This window comes from Lampetra planeri, chromosome 33 (genome assembly GCF_965212315.1).
Source record: "Lampetra planeri chromosome 33, kcLamPlan1.2.h2, whole genome shotgun sequence".
NCBI classification, from domain to species: domain Eukaryota; kingdom Metazoa; phylum Chordata; class Hyperoartia; order Petromyzontiformes; family Petromyzontidae; genus Lampetra; species Lampetra planeri.
The window spans coordinates 8,178,411-8,201,859 of record NC_136139.1 but is presented as its reverse complement, the minus strand read 5'-3'; the positions used below and the strand labels follow the sequence as shown (position 1 = coordinate 8,201,859).

The window sequence follows — 23,449 nt, the reverse complement described above, 5'->3', positions numbered from 1 at the left end:
GAGAGTGGTTAGTTTTGAGGGTGAGTGGTGAGGTTGAGTGGTGAGGGTTAGTGGAGAGTGGTGAGTGGTGATTGGTCAGTGGTGATTGGTGAGGATGAATGGTGAGTAGTGAGGGTGAAGTTGAGTGGTGAGGGTGAGTGGTGGTTGTGACGGTGAGTGGTGAGGGTGAGTGGTGAGGGTGAGTGGTGAGGGTGAGTGGTGAGGCTGAATGGTGAGGGTGAATGGTGAGAGTGAGTGGTGAGGGAGAGTGGTGAGTGAGAGTGGTGAGGGTTAGTGGTGAGGGTTAGTGGTGAGAGTGAGTGGTGAGGGTGAGTGGTGATTGGTGAGTGGTGAGGGTGAGTGGTGAGGGTGAGTGGTTGAGGGTGAGTGGTTGAGGGTGAGTGGTGAGGGTGAGTGGTGAGGGTGAGTGGTGAGGGAGATTGGTGAGGGAGGTTGGTGAGTGGTGAGTTGTGAGGGTGAATGGTGAATAGTGAGTGGGAGTGGTGAGTGGTGAGGATGAGTGGTAAGGGTGAGTTGTGAGTGGTGAATGGTGAGGGTGAATGATGAGTACAGTCAATATGCACTGCTGTTATCATACCAGGTACCACCACCACAATATGTACTCCTCTCATCATAGCAGATACCACCACAGCAGTATGCACTGCTGTAATCATAGCAGGTTCCACCACAATATGCACTGCTGTCATCATAACAGGTACCAACACAGCAGTATGCACTGCTGTAGTGATAGCAGGTACGACCTCAGTCGGTATACACTGCTGTAGCGATAGTAGATACTGCTATCGAGTTGGTAGATACCGCTATAGTAAATACTAAAACAGTCAGTATATACCGCTACAGTCAGTCAATACTGCTACAGTCAGTATATACTACTATACAGTCAGTACATACTACCACGGTGAGTAGCTACTAGAGTCAGTAGATACTATTATAGAGTGAGTAGATACTGCTATAGATTTTGTAGTTACTACTATAGTCAGTGGATACAACTATAGAGTCAGCAGATACTATACAGTTAGTCGTTACGAGTATATAGTCGGTAGATACTACTGTAGGCCCAGTAAATACTACTATGGTCAGTAGTTATTACAGTCACTAAATACTACTACACAGTCAGTAGCTACTACTGGCTCAGTAGATACTACGGTACAGTCAGTAGATACTACTACAGAGTCAATAGATACCACTTCCTCTGTTGTATGTAAGGTGTTGTTAGTATATATACCTACGAGGGGTAAAGATATTTTTTGAGGGGGGGGGGTAGACCGCAATTTTCGGAAACCTTTTGACATCAACTATTTACCCCACACTTTCTACAACTTTTTGGACTTGTGAAAGCCTCTTATATATTTGTTGGTGGAGAAATGTACAAACAGCCCACCGGGCTTTGACAATACCTTAGTATCTGTGTATATATATGTAAGGTTTTTAAGAAATATATTTTTCACCCGGGAAACGCCGGGTACTTCCGCTAGTAATGTATATACTTGCTTAACCCGTTTTGCTTAACGCCACACTTTTCAGGAACGCATCTACTACCTCATTAAATGAGGGATTACCGTACTGTATATTTATCACGGACGCTGAGCACATGCCCCGAGACCCCAAATGCCAAGCAGCTGACAACAAATATCACTACTGAGGGTATAAGAGATAAGCGTCAATACGTTTCTTAAAATTGCGCAAGGTTGTAAAACTTTAGGAAAGAGACGATGGGAGGGGATGCCAAAAGCAAAGCAGTGCAAGGAAAAGAGCAGAAAAAAAAGTGTTTTGACGTGCTGCTGTATATATGTTGAACTTCTTTCACACCGTACGTAGCCAACCGTGCTAATCGAAGGTGCTGTATTGTGGTTGAAGACGGCGAGGATGAGCAAAGCTTTCAGGTAGACGGAGTCCTACAATGTGGTTGGAGAAATTGATATGCATAACCACTACTGCCACTCGAGGCTTTACATTCACTGCAATGATAAAAAAAAGCATTTATTCTTGATTGGAATAACAACCCCAAGTCACGACAATTCACCAAATCATGAGGTTGGCGAACCGCAACGAACTTAGTGATTAAATCTGTAATATGCAAAACGTGTTAAGATGATTTATATTAATTTATTTCAATGTGATGTCAACTGTTGCATGGTTGTGACATATATTTTATACAATATAAAATGTAATGCTCCTGATTATACATCGCCACGTTGTTCAGCGTGCATTGGTGAATTGAAAGCATCATATATTTTCATGAGAAAGCATCATATTTAATGCATTTCTGAAACATCGCTGTGTTGTTAGGAGTCAAATGGTATGCAGATGTGGTAATTAGATGGAACACATTAACGTATTGAACACTGTTGGGGTCAACAGTAGCCAAGAGCAGAACTTGGAATTGCTCTTTGGTTTATGAGAGGGGGTTTTCATTCTTGTTATTACTACACTAGTGTACCCAGAAAAGTCTCAGTGTCCCATGACTCTTTTTATGGAGGGTCTTGCCAAGTTTTAGCAATTTAGGGGCAACTCAGTAATTTGCAGATGTTTTGTAAAACTTGGCAAAATTAGTACCACGACATTGGCATGCGATGGCCTACTGTTGCGAATTACATCACGGGATCATTAATGTCCACTGTGAAGCAGGTTTGTTTTTTGTTTTGTTAATACACACACATTAATAACCAGGGTGGCCACTGGATTCTAACTGTGAACTTCTGGAACAAGTAGTGAACGCGTTACTGGGTGTTTCAGTTGATCATTGGCAACTTACTCTGGAAGATATTCACGTATAATGCCTTTATTTTTGCATTTGTAGCCTTTGCTGTGTACATCTCAGGTGAGTGGCGGTATCTGCATGCTAGTTATCAAATCATCTCGATAGTGGGCCAATGAAATTTCAAGCTTTCATGCGCTATTTGTTAACCAAGAGTATAGTGACCTAGCATGTGTGTTTGCTTGCAAATTGATTTTAATTGTATTGTTATTTGTCAAATGAAGAAGTACGAAGTGTAGTCTCTGCTGAATCTTTTTTAAAAAACGTTTTTTTTTTACTACTCTGGCAATACCGTGTACGCGTATACGCACGGCGCTTTTGTCAGTCCACCATTGGATGAGGGCTTCCGCGGGATGTGGGATTTTTCTGACCTCTATTCTTCTCGCTTGTCAGTGCCGATCGGGAAGGCAGGCATATACTGTAGGAAAGAGAACAAAAATGTTCTATTCATAAACGTGGCACTGCACTATAAATTGAACGTTACTGAAATGCCTCTCGGTAACAAAAACATTGGTTTGGAACCATATTGCCGGAAATGTGTGACGATTTCGCAAGCAATACAACTTAAATTTGCCACCATTCTCAGTATTTCAGAAAATGGTATGTGTAGCTTGATGCCAAGGAGGTTGGGAATCCACCTTTTATTTTCGAGGGAAGGACAGAGCCTTGGCAGAAAAAAACACAACTTTTCGGCAGTAAGGTTGATGTGCACGTCTGTTTATCATCAAAATTCCAGGCATGTCGCCTCGCGATCACAACAAATCTACTTGCGTTTTATTTTCAGCCACCACATTTCAATGTGCATCGTTAGGTTGTCTGTGTTTACACATTGTCAGTGGTATTTGATTAATGTTTTCCACTGCTAAAATTGGTTGTTTTTCTTGCACAATCTAATTGTTATACGTATGACAATGTTTATGTTATATTCTTTTCCTGCTGTAATAGCCTATCTTTCCTGCCATCCCACGTTGGCAATCGATGAGCCATTCCGGTTAGGCGTATGTCAGTGTATTCGCGCTTTGGCAAAGAATATATTGGACACGTAACAAAGCAAATGAGTAATCAGTCACGTGAACCCCAAACCATTTATTGTATGCCCGGGAGTGTTGGCAGCAAAACATAAATAATTGACATGTAAAACTCAATTCTGTATTTATACACAATCTATAACTTGCTTGAGAAGCTCAAGCAACACATGTTTTTTTAATTTGTTAGGGAATTTAAACGTTATTGTGATTGCCTATGGACTACTCCAAGGCAGAGCTTAACATTACATCCAGGACATGATTTTGCTTATCATCTGTGAAATATTTTTTTTTGTTATCTGATGTTGCAAATGATGACGTGATGTAGGACGTTCTATACTGTTTACCTGGTGAATATTTTCTAAAGCAATTTTGGATTGCACTCTTAAGGATATCAGTTTTTAGGTAACAATTAGGTTCATGGTGACAATTGCAAACAAATCCGACAATTGCCTGGGAATTGAATTTGTCACAAAGGGCAACCATAGCACCACGTGGGATGAAGCAGCATGGGGGGCACGGGGTGGTGAAGTAACTCTGTCCACGGCACTGATCTGGCAACTGTTTGTGGTCCTGAGAGATTGAATCCAGATAGCCACCTGTAATTAACACAGGCTTCTCAAGTATAGTGAGTGTCGTGATTATTGTATCAGCCTGGTCACCAATGACTTTCACACAAACACAATCCATAACGTTAAATTCAGTTCTGCACTTGGGCTAAATTCCAGTTGTAAGAATTCACATGCCTGTTTTTTGATGGGTCATGCAATTAGCATTTCTCTCAGTAGCAGAGAGGATGAGAAAGTGTTGCCCCCTATTTGTGAAACAGAGGTCACTTTAAAGGGATCTCAGAAGTAGCTCTGTAGTGTTCACCTCTGTGGGCCATTCTTTAACGTGAAGGGTTGCACGGTTCTGATGACATCATGCCAATTACATGTTGTTACCAAGTTGTATGTATAGTTTCTTATTTTTTTTATCTCTTGTTTGTGCAGTTTCGTTCACTCTGTCAGCCTAATGTAACATTTGTTTTTCATTTTCTCATAATTCATATATATACATAAAAAAACATCGATTCTTACACGTGTTTGTATTGGAAGCCTTAAGAATTGGCATAAATCGATTAATAGTTTCACCTCAAGTTCTAACCTCACTGGGAATTCAAATGTTAGAAACCTCTTTCATATTTTCACTTGGTGTCATGTGGGAAAAAATGTATTTTCATCATGAAACATTTATTAACAACTAACGTTGAGAAAAAAGTCTATGGCAAGTTCCATCAATGTAGCCTGCTGACAGAGCTATTGTTGATTTCGGCAAAAATAGCAACACTAATTTCACTAAATTGTTGCTCACTGCTCCCAAATGTGACATTTCTGTTTATCATGCAGTTGTCATTGCTTTTGTAGTCAATATTACAGACCCATGATTAGCTTTACCAATGGCAGAGTAATTGTTGAAGGGCATGGCAATTTTTATTGTGCTTGAATTGCTTGTTTGAAGATGTGAAATGCCACATCATCTTGCAGTACCTTGCAATTTTAAGAACTCGCAAACGAGACACACATTTTCAGTCGACGGAGTCAGACAACAGTAAGAAGCCACGTGGGTTTGAGGATGCGTTGGCGACCGCTGGATATGTCACGGACGCCGGCAAAGATTCTTCAACCGGCATGAAGATCCATGCGGGAGACAAGTGCTGCACTTCAGTTTTGCTCTAAGACCACCCAGCTAATGTGGACTTTCTGGAGACCTATATAGCCTTGCTTTGTATGTATGTGGAACCTCTTTCGCACCTTACGTAGCCAACTGTGGTAATCAGAGGTGCGGGGGGAAGACAACAAACTAAACACAAAAGGCCTTGCTATGACTCATGTGGAGCAAGCATTACAGGTTCAGTTGTTAGTGATTTAGCCATTAAGTTGCTTTGTATGAGAGTTGGTGGATTGCAGATGCTCCCACCCACCGCCTTCACATTTATGGGCCTGGCATTGCGAAGTGACATGCTCCATGGTTGGAGTTCATAGGTGCAGTCGCGTACAGCAGAGTTTAGATTTTTTAATGTACCGCTGTGCAAAGTCCACCCTAGGCATATGTATGTACATGGGCTGAGTGGCTTTTTTCTGTGACCTCCAGGACAAACTGAAAAAAAATTGATGAGACAAAGAGCAAACAGAGGGTGGCTGCCAAAGGGCAGTGATTTGGCCAGATGGGAAAGCTCAACTGTTGTTCCCACAAAGGGAATTAGATCCTTTGTGGTACAATCAAAGGCAATGAGTACAGATACAATGGCAGATGCTCTTCGTAGCTCTACAGACAAGTAAGCCAGCTGACTGTCAGTAAGCTGAATATCCCTTGCAGTTTGAGCCCCTTTATACTTCTGGTAGGAAGTTTGTCGGCTTTCCAGAACTAGAGTCTAGTCTTGACTCAGACCACTGGGTTCTGTAAATAATAATGAAAGACTATGCACTGGAAATCATGAGCAGACCTGGTTGCTCCATCACGGTGGTGACAGCTTTGCTGAAGAATATGACTAGTGGGGTGGCACGATTGGAGGAGATGGACCAGCTTCTGTGCTTCTGGAGGCCATGGGTCAGGAGGACTATGGGTTCTAATCCTGGTAATTTATTTCCCCAAAGTCCTGTGGAAGCTACAGGTTGAAATGTACCTGTGGGCGTTGAACTTGGATGTGAATACCAGAAAGTTCAAGATCGAGAGTGGATTGTATATGCCGATGTTACCAGGTGACTGGTTGACATCAATAGACTTTGGAGACATTTCACATTCCAAAAGCGCCATCCCACAGTGCCGAATGACGTTTGCGTTCAGGAATTTTGCAGTTCTGGACTATATGCCATCTCCATGCTGATCATAATTTATTTGGTACGCGTACCACACTCACACTGGGCCAGGGTTGTGTGAATATATTTGCAATGACTAGGGACTAACACGAACACGACATGTCTGCAGAGTCTGGTCATTGGTGCAAATAACAAAATCTGACGAGATCTGGCTTGTTCATGCTATGGTGTTAGAATTGAATTGGTGATGGAGATGGGCTCTAAAGCTCTTTTTGACAGATGTCCAGTCGTTTTCACAGATGTCCGGTAGACACTGTGTCAGTGCTGGAAGAACTGCTTCACTTTAATCTAGTCACTCGTAGACTTCCTTGTTTATTTGCTGACCTTTCTCTCTTTGCACGTTTGTTAAAGTTAATTTTTGTTCAATGCCTCTACTTGTGCCTCGGGGTGTGCCGTTGGGTACTTAAAACAAAATGATCGCGTCACTTTTTATTGCCAATCAACAGATACACACGGCCAATATCTTTATTTTGTTTAAAAAAATAATTTTCTTACACGTGCATTTCAAATGCAGGGCTTCTGCTGTATTGTCAAGGCAACTGTTATAGGGGACCTAATTTAAATTCCCACGATGGCTACGTGATGGAACATAATGCCCAAAAATGTCCAGTGTGTAGCATCTGCTAGGCGCTGGACCGCTTCCACAGTACTAAACAGGGTAATGTTACCCGTGTCTTGCACCGCAATGCCACGGGGCCTGCCGAGAATATATATTATATTGGAATAGGGCCAACTCCGTGGAGAGCTCCAGCTATTAGTGTCGCTTGATATTTAATGTAAGTGCAATGTACATGTAATTCCAAGAAGGTCAGAACCTCATCAGACGTTTGACAAGATTGTGACTAGATGCTCGATTTTCTGCTTTGCTTGAATGTGATTAAAATGTATTATTACTCAGAAACGAATAGAATAATTAGTACACGTGTATAGGAGCCTACAAGCTCATTAGCATTCATCTGCGATGGATGGGTTGGTTAATATCATGCAAATCTATCATTGTGTTTTTCTGTTATATTGGCTTATATCGTCAGAAACTCTTGACATAGTTGATATTCACTCCTATTCATATTCCTGGATCTTTCGGTAAAGTCACGTAGAACAGAAATAAGAAAAATAAAACATAATAAAATTCTCACGACGTTTCGGCCACAACACAAGCAGGACGGCTGCTGTGGCCGAAACGTCGTGAGAATTGTATTGTTTTATTGTTATTATTTTATTATTTCTCTTTTACGTGACTTTACCGAAAGATCCAAGAATATGAATCCCTGCAGTCACGAAAGCTTTAAATCGAAAGATATTCACTCCGTTTATGTTTACGCTTTTACTTGTGCTCCTACTGCTGCTGCGAATGATCTTGGGTAGAGAGCGTATTTACCTTGCCCAACACTTTCTTTTGTCACTTTCTTTGGGTTTCTCCAGGATAGATGAAGATTCTGATTCTGAATCCCCCAGTGTTAAATGATTTTGATCATTTGCTAAAAACATTTGTTATGGGGCCCTGGGTGTGGGAAAGCTTAATTTGTCTGCATACATTTCTACAGAAAGACGTTTTTATTTTAGTCGAAATTGAATGAAAAGTTTTACGTGCCCATTTTCACATTTGTGATACAAAATTTAGAACCATGTACAAAAACAGACGAGCACAAGTCACATTGTGAGTACTAATGTATATAAAGAATAATATTTATTTTTTTAATTGCGAAATATCAAACCCCCTGCACCCATTAGTAGTGTACAATCAGTGAAGCAGGTGGCACAATTGAAGTATTGGAAATGACGGCAGGAAACTCCTTTGACGGGAACACACTTCTTTTATTAAATCTTGACTTGCAACGATACAACGCGTGGCCTCTCTTCTTCACAGTACGGTCACCATACAACGGTACAACTCGTGACCTCTTCTCTCCGCTCCACACTTCTCTCGAGTCCCGTAGATTCTGTGCTGCTGGCTCTCTGTGCCTCGTGTAGACTCCGCGCCTCGGCTACACTCTTCTCTCGTCTCGTGTAGACTCTGCGCCTCGGCTACACTCTTTACTCGTCTCGTGTAGACCTTACGCCTCCGCTACACTCTTCACTCGTCTCGTGTAGGCTTTACACATCTGGCTACACACTCTTCAGTACCCGTCTCGTGTAGACCTTACATCTCCGGCTACACACTCTTCAGTACCTATCTCGTGTAGACCTTATACTCTCTCTGGCTACACCGTATGCATTACTCGGCTCGTGTAGACCTTACACTCTCTCTGGCTACACCGTATGCATTACTCGGCTCGTGTAGACCTTTCTCTCTCTCTGGCTACACCTTGTACATTACTCTCCATTACTCTACATTACTCTCCCTTACTCTCCATTACTCTCCTCTCCGGGCTCTATCTCTGCACCTTCGTCTTCATTCCTAGATGGTTCCACTTCCTCCCCCTACTCCTCTGTGCATCACCTTATATATCCCTTCCTCCCGGGAGACGGAGCGGATGCGGACCTCAACGTCGGCACCGCTCCTCAGTTACCCAATCACCACGCGCTATCTCTACGATCCGTTTCCGCCCAACGCGTGTTTCCACTCCTCGACCAATCACACCGCGCTGCCACCCGATCACTCCCTCTCAGCGCGTCGCCGGCACACAGCCAATCAGCAGCACTACCCCCACCCGCGCGCTGACGCCTGCTCCTCCCCGTCAGCGCGCGTCACCACACACACCCACGTACATACGCGCTGGCACACGACGTATACCCCCAGCGCGTATCACCACTACATCACCCCCTCCCACATAGCTCGCAGCCGGCCCGGCTGCTAACAACAACCAACCACAACGATAAGACGACAACCAAAACAACACAAAAAAAAACCCCGTAACCCCCCAGTGTGCCCCGTAACATAACAACAACAAGAACAACAACAAGAACTATGTACAAATTGACAACGAACACAAGAAAAGTCAACAACAACACAATACAAGCGAATTCCAGAAACCGAACGCGCCCAGCGTCCCTGCGACTACACGCAGTGACGAGGCGCTCCAACTGCCCCGACTCCTCACGAGGCGGATCACGCAAAGTAGCGCGACCTGGCGCGAGTCCGTCTGGCTGGTCCGTCGTATGGGGCGGGACACTGACGACCGTCCGGCGGTTCCGGCTGCTCCAGACGGCGCGGAACGGGCCTGAAAGGGCCGGCCCCGCCGCGGAGATCCGGCCGCCGGTGGTCGGCAGCTGTCAGTTCCGAGACACCTGGGAGCAGATCAGGCGAAAATACGTGTGGATCAGGCAGAGACATTTCCCCCTGTGGGTCGCCGGTCACGTCACACGCTCGGCCCTCACGACACAAGGGGAGGCCATATGGAGGCGAGAACGGTTTCAGTCGGGAGGGGTGAACGTACCAATGGCGCTTTCCCCACTTTATCTGAACGCACTGGGGCCGTGCAACGCGCACGACCTCCACGGGTCCCCTCCACGGTCTCAACAATTTAGGCGACGTAGCCAAGGGTGCCTGAGGGCAATGCAGCCAGGCCCTGTCACCTGGTTTCCATTCGTGCATGGACACCTTCCGTGCCCGCAACCGTTCATTAGCAATTTGGCGAGCCCGCGAATTAAGCCGTGCGGCCTCCCTCGCCTCTGTCAGCTTGTGAATATTAAACTTAATATGTTCTGCCAATTTAGAATTATTTCGTGGAGCGGACAGGCCAAGTTGCGTTTCCATTGGCGGGTCAGCTTCCCGACCGTACATCAAATAGAATGGGGAAAACCCCGTTGCTGCATGGGGGGCCATTCTATACGCGGCAAGGACCCCCGGGACCTGCAGGTCCCAATCTACATGTGCCTCACACACCTGCTGGCACAGCATGGAAGTCAAAGTTTTATGAAGTCTCTCCACCATCCCGTCTGTCTGCGGGTGGTACGGGGAGGTACGCACCTTCTTGGTACCCAACAGATCGCACACCTCTTGCAACAATTTACTCGAAAATTTTTTACCTTGGTCGGTGAGCAGGCGTTCGGGAGCCCCCTTGTCCAGGACATAGCCCTGGACGAAGGCGTCCGTCACAGCCGCTGCCGACTGGTTAGCGAGAGGCCACGCCATAGGCCATCGGGTAAAGTATTCGACCCCCACTAACAAGTATTTATTCCCTCTCGGCGTGACTGGAAAGGGCCCCAAAATATCGAGTGCAACGAGCTCGTTAGTGCGCGAGACCTGAATAGATTGCAGCGGTGGATTAGCTGCCACAGGCGGTGGTTTACGTCTGGCGCACTCAACGCAACCCTTCAGAATATTTACCACATCACTTCCCATTCCCGGCCAGTAATAGTCACGCTGAAGCAGGGCAAGCGTCTTGTTAACTCCCAAATGCAAGAGGCGTTCGTGGGCCGCCAAAAGAACCCTCCCCCTTACAGCGGAAGGCACCACAAGTGCGTTCCGCCGGGACAAACTGTCCCATCTTAATAACATGCCCTGCTTAAGTACATAGGAGCCGGTGCGCTCCTGGTCCCCCTCGGGACCCCCCACCTTGCGGCGCAATGCTAGCAGCGAGCTGTCCGCCATCTGGAGACGGCCCCATTCGCTGAGCGACAACGAGAGCAGCGAGTCCCGACCCTGAGAGGCAGTGGAATCATCCACGATCGGTGCGCCCGCTGTCGCAACCAGTGCCCCCATCTCCCCCTCAAGCGTCGGTTTACAGCGCGCCGATCCCGACAAACACGCGCATTCATTACAAGGCAACAACCGCGACAGACAATCGGCATTTGTGTGTCGCAACCCCTTACGGTACGTAGTCGTAAACTGATAGTCCTGGAGGACTTCCAACCACCGCGACAACTGGCCCGAGGGTTGGGCGACTCTCAATGAATACTGTAGCGCCGCGTGGTCCGTTCGGACCGTAAAGTGACGACCATAGAGATATGGTCTGAACTGTTGGACAAAAAAGACAATGGCAAGCAGCTCGCGACGGGTGACGCAGTAGCGCTGCTCCGCCGGAGACAACACCCTACTACCGTAGGCGACAACTCTTTCGACACCCCCGACGACTTGGGATAGCACCCCCCCAATGCCCGTGTTGCTAGCATCCGTGTCCAGCAAAAAGGGACTCGTAAAATCGGGATAACACAAGGGTGGGGCACCCACCAAGGCGTCCCGGAGGGAGCGAAACGCGGCTTCCTCCTCCGGTCCCCATTTGAACTTCACTCCCTTCGCCGTTAGAGCGTGCAAGGGTTTTGCAATAGTGGCGAAGTGCTCAACGAACCGCCGGTAATAAGAAGCAAACCCGATGAAACTACGCACGTCGGAAACGGACGTAGGTGTCGGCCAAGAGCCGACACAATCCGTCTTCGCGGGATCGGTGGAGATCCCCGAAGAATCGACAATGTGACCCAAGTATCTAACCGACTTACGAAGGAGGTGACATTTGGCCGGTTTAAATTTTAGCTTAGCCGATCGCATTCGCAAGAACACCCCTCTCAATCGCTGGAGGTGTTCTTCAAATGTTTTACTGAAAAAATGACATCGTCCATATAAATCAAGCATGTATCCCACTGCAAGCCCGACAAAACCAACTCCATAAGTCGCTGAAACGTCGCTGGAGAGGAGTGAAGTCCCATGGGTAACCGGTTAAACTGGAACAGCCCCCCTGGAGTCCGAAATGCTGTCTTAGGTTTCGACTCTTCGTCGAGTGGCAACTGCCAAAACCCCGATAACAAATCAAGAGTCGAAAAATATCGCGCACCAGACAATGCATCGAGGGACTCATCCATCCTGGGGAGCGGATACGCGTCAGCCACAGAGATCTTATTCAGGCGACGGAAATCAACGCAGAATCGCAGGGACCCGTCCTGCTTTTTAACCAGCACATGAGGCGCTCCCCACGGGCTGGAGGAGGGCGAAATAATGTCGGCTTCTAGCATTTCGTTAACAGCCGACTGAACATGTTCCTTCTCCGCAGGACTCAGTCGGAAGGGATTTAGCCTGACCGGCGCCGCATCGCCCGTTTCAATGTGGTGGTGCAACAAATCCGTGCACCCAATGTCATACTTATGCTTACTGAACACATCAGAAAATTCTATGAGCAACTCGCGCAGCGCACCCAACTGCACCGCCGACAAATCGTCCGAGGCGGCGCATAGCGAATGGACCCACTCAAGGTCCTCCCTTAGCTCAACGTTCTGCGTTGGGCTCGAGCCCACCTGCGCAACCAACCCATCATCCACAGGGACCCGCGCCGCGTGAGCCAGCACGGTGCCCTGTTGAATGACAGCTGGCCGCGACCCCGCGTTCAAAACCACTACAAACGGATCCCTGTCAGCCCGCACCAAGGTGTGAGCCACCGATAAATCAAGACCCCCGACAGCCTTGTTAGAAGGACCCAAAAGCATACTTTGTTCCGAAGCCTCCCTCACCCACGGTTTCCGCAGCCGGAGGGGAATTAACATCTGTGAACCCGGGGGCACATGCACGGTCTGTGTCGCCACCGCTTGTATCGTAGCGCACGCCGTCCGAATGTCAGTAGGGCTCGTTAAAAATGCAATCCGGCGACCCGATGGCAGTTCAATGCATCGTTGATCGATAAGAATTTTAATGGGCATTTTAGCCAAAAAATCAGTGCCCAAAAGACAAGGAACCGCCAAAGAAGACGAAACGAAAACGGGTCCCGACAATTTGATATCTCCAATGCAAATGGACGCCCTAATCTGACCGATAATGCCCAACGATCCCCCGTTAGCGGCGTAAAATGGCACATCCACCGGGAGCAGCGGACGACATTGGACTGGAAGAATATTATAAATGAGGTCCGATATAATAGTTGCCGACGCCCCCGTGTCCACTAACACCCTAATCTCGACCCCATCAATAGATCCCGTAACAACGGACGAACCCGCCGAAGCAGCCACAATTCTATGCCCCAATTCCGCCCATTCAATATCTCCCTGGTCCCGGCCGAACCCCCCTGGCCGAACCGAATCCCCGAACCTTAACCGGCCCTCCTCCGCCGCGACGCGGCGTCCCATGTGTGTCGAGCATACAGACCGAGCGTGTGAGGTGCCGCGACTTGCCGGGGATTGTAGAGATGACTTGGGCTCTCGGTCGTCGTCCAGCCGAGCCCCCATGGCGCGCTGACGCGGAGCGCGGCACCCGGACGCCACGTGGCCCCGGAGGCCGCAGTTATAGCACGTGACGAGGGTCGGATTAGATCTCGGCTGCTCCGACTTTCGGCCTGATCGCAGAGGCGACCGAGCCCCCGGCCTCCAGTCCCCTGGTCGTCCCGCGACGAACGCCTCCTCTCGTGGGCTGACGACTTGGGGTTCGGTGACCACCGAACCCGGAGCTGCGACGACGGCAGCGTTGCAACCAACTCCTTGTTTCCGTTGTAGGGCCTCGTGCGCTTGAATACTCGTGGCGACTCTCAAAGAAGAAATATCAATCTCGTCAGCTGTGTTGATGGGGACCCCTAGGTCCTGCGCCAACTTAAGCAGCTGCTCCAAAACCATCGCGTCTTGGCCCTCCTCGTCCATCCGAGGGAACGCAGCATCGGCAAGAGCCAGCAACGCCGTGCGATAGGCCAGCGCGGTCTCCGTGGCCGCTTTCCGTCTTGCGTAGAAATGATGGCGGCACGCCGAGGGAGGTCCGTAGACCCTGGCCAACAGACCCAGCGCATCCTTCAGCGTGGAGCGGTCCGACTTCCGTGCGGACCTGAAGGCCGCGAGCGCGTCGTCGTCCAGCATGGCAGGCAACGCCCGCAGCGCCGTGGCATCGGACCACGCGGACATCTCTTGATGCGCCAAAAACCTCCGCTGAAATTGGCCCCAGTCTCCGCCTTCCGCCTTGAAGGCTGACAACGTGGGCAGACGCTGCTAAAAAATGAAGTCATCCGCCTCGTGGTTCCTCTCCGCCTCTCCGTCGGTGTGTAAGATGGCGGCTCCAGCGGCAGACGTAAAATGGCGGACCCCATCACGCGCCGATGACGTGGATGCGCGCGCTTGGGACCCCACCACCACGTGGCGCTCGCCGTTCCCGCCAAATGTAGGCCCAGGCGCAATGGCGGGAATCCCCCATTCGTTTTGGCGGGAATCTGCGGGGCGACCTTGTAAAATGTCCCCCACCGTCCCCGCTCCTCCCGACGAGCTGATCTCCGCCAAGATGGACGCGGCGGCGAGCAGCAGCTCCGCCAGTCGGGAGTGCGCCTCACGAAGCACGGCCTCGGTCCCCGGTCGCTCGCCCGGCGCCGTCGACGGATCCTGTAGCGTGGGCAGGTCGTCCTCCTCACCCCCCGCCACCAGCGGCCCCGAGTCGTCCAGGTTTTCCTCGCGGTCAATCCCGTGGGTCCTACGGGTCTTCCTTGTCTCCATACTTGGAAGCCCGTTTCACTTCTGACGCCAGATGAAGTATTGGAAATGACGGCAGGAAACTCCTTTGACGGGAACACACTTCTTTTATTAAATCTTGACTTGCAACGATACAACGCGTGGCCTCTCTTCTTCACAGTACGGTCACCATACAACGGTACAACTCGTGACCTCTTCTCTCCGCTCCACACTTCTCTCGAGTCCCGTAGATTCTGTGCTGCTGGCTCTCTGTGCCTCGTGTAGACTCCGCGCCTCGGCTACACTCTTCTCTCGTCTCGTGTAGACTCTGCGCCTCGGCTACACTCTTTACTCGTCTCGTGTAGACCTTACGCCTCCGCTACACTCTTCACTCGTCTCGTGTAGGCTTTACACATCTGGCTACACACTCTTCAGTACCCGTCTCGTGTAGACCTTACATCTCCGGCTACACACTCTTCAGTACCTATCTCGTGTAGACCTTATACTCTCTCTGGCTGCACCGTATGCATTACTCGGCTCGTGTAGACCTTACACTCTCTCTGGCTACACCGTATGCATTACTCGGCTCGTGTAGACCTTTCTCTCTCTCTGGCTACACCTTGTACATTACTCTCCATTACTCTACATTACTCTCCCTTACTCTCCATTACTCTCCTCTCCGGGCTCTATCTCTGCACCTTCGTCTTCATTCCTAGATGGTTCCACTTCCTCCCCCTACTCCTCTGTGCATCACCTTATATATCCCTTCCTCCCGGGAGACGGAGCGGATGCGGACCTCAACGTCGGCACCGCTCCTCAGTTACCCAATCACCACGCGCTATCTCTACGATCCGTTTCCGCCCAACGCGTGTTTCCACTCCTCGACCAATCACACCGCGCTGCCACCCGATCACTCCCTCTCAGCGCGTCGCCGGCACACAGCCAATCAGCAGCACTACCCCCACCCGCGCGCTGACGCCTGCTCCTCCCCGTCAGCGCGCGTCACCACACACACCCACGTACATACGCGCTGGCACACGACGTATACCCCCAGCGCGTATCACCACTACACAATGTTAAGAGCGCTGCACTCTGAACTTGGTGAACCGAATTTGACTTCTGACCACAGTTAACATCGGTGATGAGTGATATCTAAACTGGTCCTGGGATCGCCTTCACTAACCTGTCACTGACTAGGATGGTGAAGTATGGTCAAAAATGCCCTTGGCCAAATAGAACATTGGGAGTCCTTAAACCTAATTCTAGATTTGAAGCTTTCGCGACTGCAAGGAATCATATTATTAGGTTTTTTTGGTAAAGTCACGTAGGTAAAACATCAAAATTAATGAAAATAAAATAGAATAAAAACGTCGTGATTTTTATTTTATTTTATTTTCATTTGATGTTTTATCTACGTGACTTTACCGAAAAAACCTAAGAATATGAGTCCGTAAACCTCCAATGGATTGACAAGGGGCGTTCAATAGTTGTAGAAAAAAATCTTGATTTGAAGCTTTCGTGACTGCAGGAATCCATACTCTTTGGTTCTTTCGGTAAAGTCACGTAGTTATTTCTAGATTTGAAGCTTTCGTGACTGCAAGGAATCATCTTCTTAGGTTTTTTCGGTAAAAAAACCTAAGAAGATCACGTAGTTATATTTTATTTTATACCTCTGTGACTTTACCGAAAGAACCAAAGGGTATGTCGATATAATATATATTAAATAGTTGTGTATATATATAATTGTCAGAATTTTTCTTTGTGGGATAAAAAAAAAATGTGAAGGTAAAGACTGACGGAGGTTGATGACTGCTTCTATCACTGATTATTTTATTGTTGGTGCCGACACATTTTGCGCATTCACCTCAGTTTATGTTCATGCGCATCTAAGTTTATAGTCACGTATTCCTCTGTTGGGCCAAATTGACAAAATGCCAACATTGACCTTGAAAGTTATCTTCATCGTTATTTCTTGCTTGCTCGGGGCAATGCAGACCTTTTCAGAGAATCGTATCATTATGCCTGTCCCGTCGCTTTTGTTTGCCCTATGTAGGGTTGGTGAGGGTTGTTCGTTTGCCGATGGCTCTGTGCTCACACCTCAGATTTTCTCTAATCTAGTCACCTGTGGATTTCGTGCGCACGTTTCTTAAAGATGCTCGTTGCCTGTCGTGCCTCCGCGTGCGCCCTTGGGTATTTTCAAAATGTGCTCACCATGTCGAAGGATTCCTGTCAATCATAGAGAAGTGCTGCCAATATCTTTATTTCAAAACCGTTGGCTTATCCCTGCATTCCATATTTGAGGCTTTGGTTGTCGGGGCAAGGAGCATTTTATTACAATTTCACGACGGCTGCTTGGTGGTTCATAATTGTCTAAACTTTCCATTGTGTAGCAGTTGATAGACTAAACTGCTTTTATCCACCGTCTGCTCTATGCACGACGCTGTAATGTCACTCATGCGGTATACTATTTTACTACATGGCCAATGGGAATATTGATACATTATATATTGTTATTTGTGTCGCTTGATATTTTATATAAGCGTAATCTACACAAGTCCACGAAGAGGGTCAGAGGTTCATTGAACTCCAGCCACGAGTGTGACTAAGGACTCTGATGTTCTGCTTTGCACTCACATGATTAGCATGTGTTCTTGCTCAGATATGAAAAACTATATATGCATGATTTACACTTTTGTATGGCTTTAGCGGCGGTAGAGTGCTGAGCGCGCTTCGCTCAGAACTCAGCAACTCAAATTCGATTGTTGGTCACGGCTACAATCGGTGACAATTGATACCTGAACCGGTTCTGCCCACCTTTACTACCCGTTCACCAGCGCCGCACTGACCAGCGTGGTGAAGTGTCGTCGTACAACCGCATGAGCGACATGGTTGTTCATGGTGGATGCAGAATGGCTGGAATAAACACTCACCTCGGAGTTGGCAACATCATTTTATTTCTCTCTGCCGCAATAATACTAATTACATTTATATAGCACTTTTCATCAAGGTTCTCAAAGCCCTGTACAGGACACAGCAGCAGCAGACACTTGGCATGAAAATAATTTAATAAATACATTTAAAAAATCTTTACTAAATGAACTAAACGTTCAATAAGCGGAAGCATATACATAGGTTTTAATAAGCACTTTAAAAATGTCCACAGATTCAGAGATCCTGATATATCGTGGAAGAGCGTTCCATAGCCTTGGGGTTACACAGAAAAAAGCTAGGTCACCCATAGACCAAAACCTCGACCTCAGAATACAGAGAAGATCTGCATCCCCAGATCTTAGGGACCTTGGGGGGACAAAGATGCCTCTTGTTCATTGCTTCAAATCGGTTCATTGGCATAACTTGTTTTTTCCCAGCTACAAATTTAACGAGCCCAGCTATCTCGCTTTCTTTCGAAACCCCCCCACGTGTGCGGCCTGCTCCTTCCAGGGACGACGGCTGTTGCGTGGAAGGCATCGTGGACATCTTCGACCTGCTCCTGCGGACAGCCTCTCAGTTCATCGAGCTCAGCGTGACTCTGGAGGAGTTCATCTGCCTCAAGGCCATGGTGCTGCTGAACTCGAGTGAGTGGCTGTTGTCGCTATTTATTCCCCCCCTCCCCCGCACCTTTTGTCACACACGTGTTCTGTCCATATAGGGCTGCCCAGATTGTGCTGGTGTGTGTTGGGGGGGCAAAAGGGGAACATTTTTCTGCACATCACGCACAAAAGAGGGGGCACCACACTATTAAGGCCCCCCCACCATGATCCGCGTGCCATTCTGCCCCGGAGGCTCCAGGCACTTCTGGGCGGCCCTGCGTCTATGCGTGTTTTTATTTTCCTCCTCCTCCTCCTCTGCTACCCCATTGCATAGTTGAGTTAAAGAGGTGAAAAGATGTGGCCCTGCAATTGCCTGCTCATGCCACACGCGGAAGGGTCTCCCATTAGAGGGAGCTCTAGAGACCCCCCCGCCAACCCCCAAGGGTATTTAGAGCTACTCTTCCATGCTGGCTTCACATCTTGTGAGAGATACAGGTACCCACACATAACCCCACCACACGCGACCTACCGATATGCTGACTGTAGTGAACCCGATTATTCTGCTGGGTGGACAGAGCCCGGGGGGGATTAAGAAACTCGCCCATCGTCTCGACGTTCGTGCAAGAAGATCCAGTGTGCCAACCGTTACATCCACGGCGTTATCTTGCGTATGTACCAGGTTACGTGCCTACTCAATTCGGGCGCATTATTTTTACGAATATTTATTTTATAAAATGGACCTACTGTATAGCCTTAACTAAATATGATTTGCTATTTGCATATATTTTAAAGATTATATTGGTATTAATAAAGGAATTTACTCAAATGAAACAACGTGCAGCTCCTTAACCAACAATACTTAACGAATTTTTTTTTCCCCAGAAGCCTTTGTTAAATCAATGCAAACCTTGTGCTGGTTTTGTCTTCATCAGCGCAAAGTGGCCTTGAAAATCAATGCCACCGACTAAGCCTGATGTTTTTAGACGGCAGCGGTCACCACGTGCCATTCTTGATTAATGAACTTGGTCCACGTCCTGGCACCATCAGCATTCTAACAAAGAGGCATAAATTCAGCTCTCATTGGAGGACATTAGCTCCAGACCCTGCCAGATCAAAGCCATTGAGCTCAAGCTATTACCCCCCCTGCCCCCCCCCCCAAAAAAAAAATCCCCTGCTGTGCTCCGCACCACATTGTTTATTTTATCGTGGTTCTCCGACATGTTTTTGGGTTCATAATGAACTGAATATTGGCGTTGCTAAAAAGTTCCCAGCGCATGGAACGAATGTCGAACGTCGTGCCGAACAGCACATCGCAAACCCGGGAACGCATCGAAGAGCTGTGCAGCACAACCGTGAAAAACTTCAGTTTCCGGTGTTTGCCAATTATGCTGTCAGCCTCACCGTGTGCCTCCATGAATTTACTGGTTGTGGTGGAGATGCTTTCACGAACACAACTTGACGACGTGATGGTAAGGTGGTGCACACCTTTTTTAAGATGCTGCAGAGAACTGCCTGAGCTAAAATACCAGTTGCAGCCTTCCCATAAAGTGCTGCAGCTAGGTTCTCTGTTAAATACAGATTCAAGGGAAGGATTTCTTGTGACAGTCCCATGAATACAACAGAGTGGAGGCTTCAATAGAACGTATTATTTATGGTCTTCTTAGTTCATCTTTCCACAGCCACCTAACTGATGAGGTTGACCAGGTTCCATGCAGTAGCGTCTATTAGACCGCTATAACTCGGTATGCGGAGAGATGAGGCAAAGATGGAGAGGGAACCCCTTCATTATGTGCTGGCGGAGTTTTTTGATGTGTAAAAGCCACAAGATATTTTCCTTTACAGTGGTTCGGGTCAGAGCTGGCATGTATCTCGGCTTCCCGCACAGAAGTTGGAGGTTGCTCATTTGGCGCTTCTAGGCTTACGTGGGGGGAGGCTGTTGGGAGCGATGCGGCAGGAGTGCCCACTGATTAGGCTCGCCGTTCCCCTGTAGAATTTGAACATGGTTCTTCATGCTCCATGTGAGCCTCCCTTTTAAAGTGCCATGATGTGGACCAGGTTTGTTTGTCAAGAGTGAAGCGTGTTGACTCCAGAACCCAGGCTCAACGTCAGTGCCCAAAATGAAGTTTGCAGTAAGGTGTAACGAGCATCAACAGTTTACCCGCTAATGCTAGATTCATTAATGTGCTTACTCGGTGAAAAGGCTTACGTATTTACCAGTTCATTCACCTCCATAGTGGAAAATTTCACGTGGTTCAGTGTTGTTGCCAATAAGGCTGATAGGATGCAGCCGCTCCTTCGTGGGGGTGGCCTGCGTGCCCACCAACTGGATAAACACTCTGATTGAGAGCAGAGCAATGTTGCAGGAATCCCTGAACGCTGCCTTTACAACCATGCCCGCATGACTGCGCCCACTAACACAGCAGCAGCACATGTGCCCTCTGATTTCAACAACGTTGACCTGTCAATTCACAGCATTATTTACTCACTTTGGCCTTCACACCCATATTTGCACCATGCTGCCCTTCGATAAAAACGGCAGATTTATTGAACGAAAGTTAACACGGGCACTTTTTTTGTTTTGTTTTTGTCTTAGATTTAAAATACTTTGCGCATTCTTCAATAACACTGCCTTCGAAGGATATCACTCGCCACTGATGTTAGTTGCGGCTATGAATGGAACCCAAGTTGCTGGGCTTGTTGCACAATTTTTAAATGCACGGTGCGACCATTCCACAAATTATAAATTGCATTTAAGCTCTTAGGCAGTTAAATATATGTCAACTGTAAACATACGATCTTTTATGTTCAGCTCAAATGGTCATAATCAATCTTTGCACAAGTTCAAGCCCATGCATCCCTGGCACCATGTGTCGAGTATTTTTTTTTAATAAAGTTAATTTAATTATGTATAACCTGGTAAGTAGCTCTTGGAGACAACACATGTATTGAGCAAATAACTGCATCTGTGATATCACGTGAATAACTTTAATTATTTATTCGGTGCATTTATAGCTTTGAATATCAAACTAAATTTCAAATAAATTACGTACGGTTGCACATTAAACAAATAACTATATTGTCACTGGCTTTAATTCCCTCCTTAATTGCCATGTTTATTTGTCAAGGGCGGCATGTTTGTCATTTGATTAAATGCAATTATTTTTTCTGTCTCGCGTTAACATCTTCCCACACCTCCGATCAGCACTGTTGGCCACGTACGGTGCAAAAGAAGTTCACCATACATAACGTGGACAGCTTTTTGGCATTTATTTATGGCAGCCCCCCTCCAAGCCCTCGAACAAAGATCGTCAGAAATGGATCTTTTCTTTATAATGGCAAAATCGCACTCGGACTTGCGTCAGCATCTTCGACATTCTAGCCTCGAAGGGTGTGTGGTGTGTGGCACTCTGCCCACACTTACAGTATGGTACGCTTGTCCAGAGTAGATTTTTAACATGACGCGATAAAAAAAATAACCATCCGCATAAGCAAAACAAAAAGGACCCCCAAATATATACAGTACCCACAAAATGGGGTGCTGCCAAAAATAACATCCGCATTCATTTTCACGATTTAGTATTTTACTGCCGTTGTTTTATTTTGCTATCAAAACCTTAAACGGTTGGAGGTGGAGGAAAAAAAAACGCAAGTGTCTTGTACCACTTTTGGATTTTTTACAGCAGAAAAAAAAATAGCAGCAGTGAAGTGTGAAAAATCAACCTGGCAACCTTCTTTGCCGACTATAACTATCCTACAACACCTCGGTAGAGAAGAGGACATTATGTTCCTGTGTAGTGTCAAATTAACCTACCCGATATAAAGTAGTTTAACATATTACATATTATTTAAAATGGTTCTGTTCAAATTAGTGTTTTATACCATGTTTGCCATTCCTTTACGAAAGCGATGGGTAAAGAGATTTATAAATAATTTATCTCGGATATATTGAGATATGGAGATTGAGCTTGAGCTATAATGTACAAACGTTTGTGGAGACTTGAAGAACTTGATAGGTTTACCGCTTGCATTTGGGATAAAAATGAAATATTTTAACGTGCATTTTTGTTCCTTTTCTACACGTTTCAAGTTTTGTCGCACCTGGTTCAATGTGCGCCAAATGTTTGTGTGGCTTGACGTTGTTGTAGCAATGCACAGTGAGTTTTTTTCTAATCCTCGAGTTTTCGTCTCAACGGTTATACAGCATGCAAATTTTCTAAATCTTTCCCACTCTCCTTCCTCTTCCAAGCGTTTGTCCCACTCCTGTGGGGCCCACTGTCCTTGCCAACCTTGTCCACGCTGCCCTGTCCTACGCCATCTTTCTTTCCGCTCCTCGGGCCACCATGTCCGATCGCACCACACTTCTTCTGCCTTTCTCTTGATCTCTTTCCTTCCACTTGCAACACTTGCACCTTCTGGCGCACGTAATTTTCGTGTTGTCTGTCCACATAACCAAACCACACCAGCCTTTTCTCTCTCATCTTCTCTGTGTTTTCTACCACCTTGAGTCTTCCTCTCACTTATTTTTTCACCGTCCTTCTTTGTTAAATTTATCTGGCTCTTCACTTCTCCACTCTGGTAGGTCATCAAATGTCCCTCCTGCTTCGGGAAGTAGGTATTCACCACTGCAAGATCATTTGCCTGGGCCATTCGAAGAATGGCCCCTCCTCCCCCATTCCTACTGCCATATCCGTATCCTCCATGGTTCCTTTCATAGCCGTCCTTTCCTCTTCCCACTCTTACATTTAAGTCTGCGCCCATCACCACTGCTTCATCTACCAGTAAGATTTGAAACTCCTGGTCTAAGCTCTCCCGAAATGCATCTTTCTCTTACCCACTGCAGCCCATCTGCAGGGCATATGCACACATCACATTTACAACCCCACTGTCCAGTACTAGTCTGACTATTATTAGTCTGTCATTTACACTTCTGACTTCCACCACCTTTATCTTCATCTCCTCACTCAGCACAACTCCAACCCCATTTCCCTTTGCTGT

General features: G+C 47.1%; 1 protein-coding gene across 2 annotated transcripts in view; it reads left to right on the top strand.

Annotated features, from left to right (window-relative positions):
* Positions 1 to 23,449, top strand: part of LOC144729737 (estrogen receptor beta-like) — a 124,603-nt gene that overhangs the window by 70,817 nt on the left and 30,337 nt on the right. For both annotated transcript variants that reach the window (XM_078610197.1, XM_078610196.1), the window contains one exon: positions 18,366 to 18,499. In XM_078610197.1, the coding sequence (XP_078466323.1) occupies positions 18,366 to 18,499 (134 nt within the window). The remainder of the gene's footprint in view (positions 1 to 18,365; positions 18,500 to 23,449) is intronic.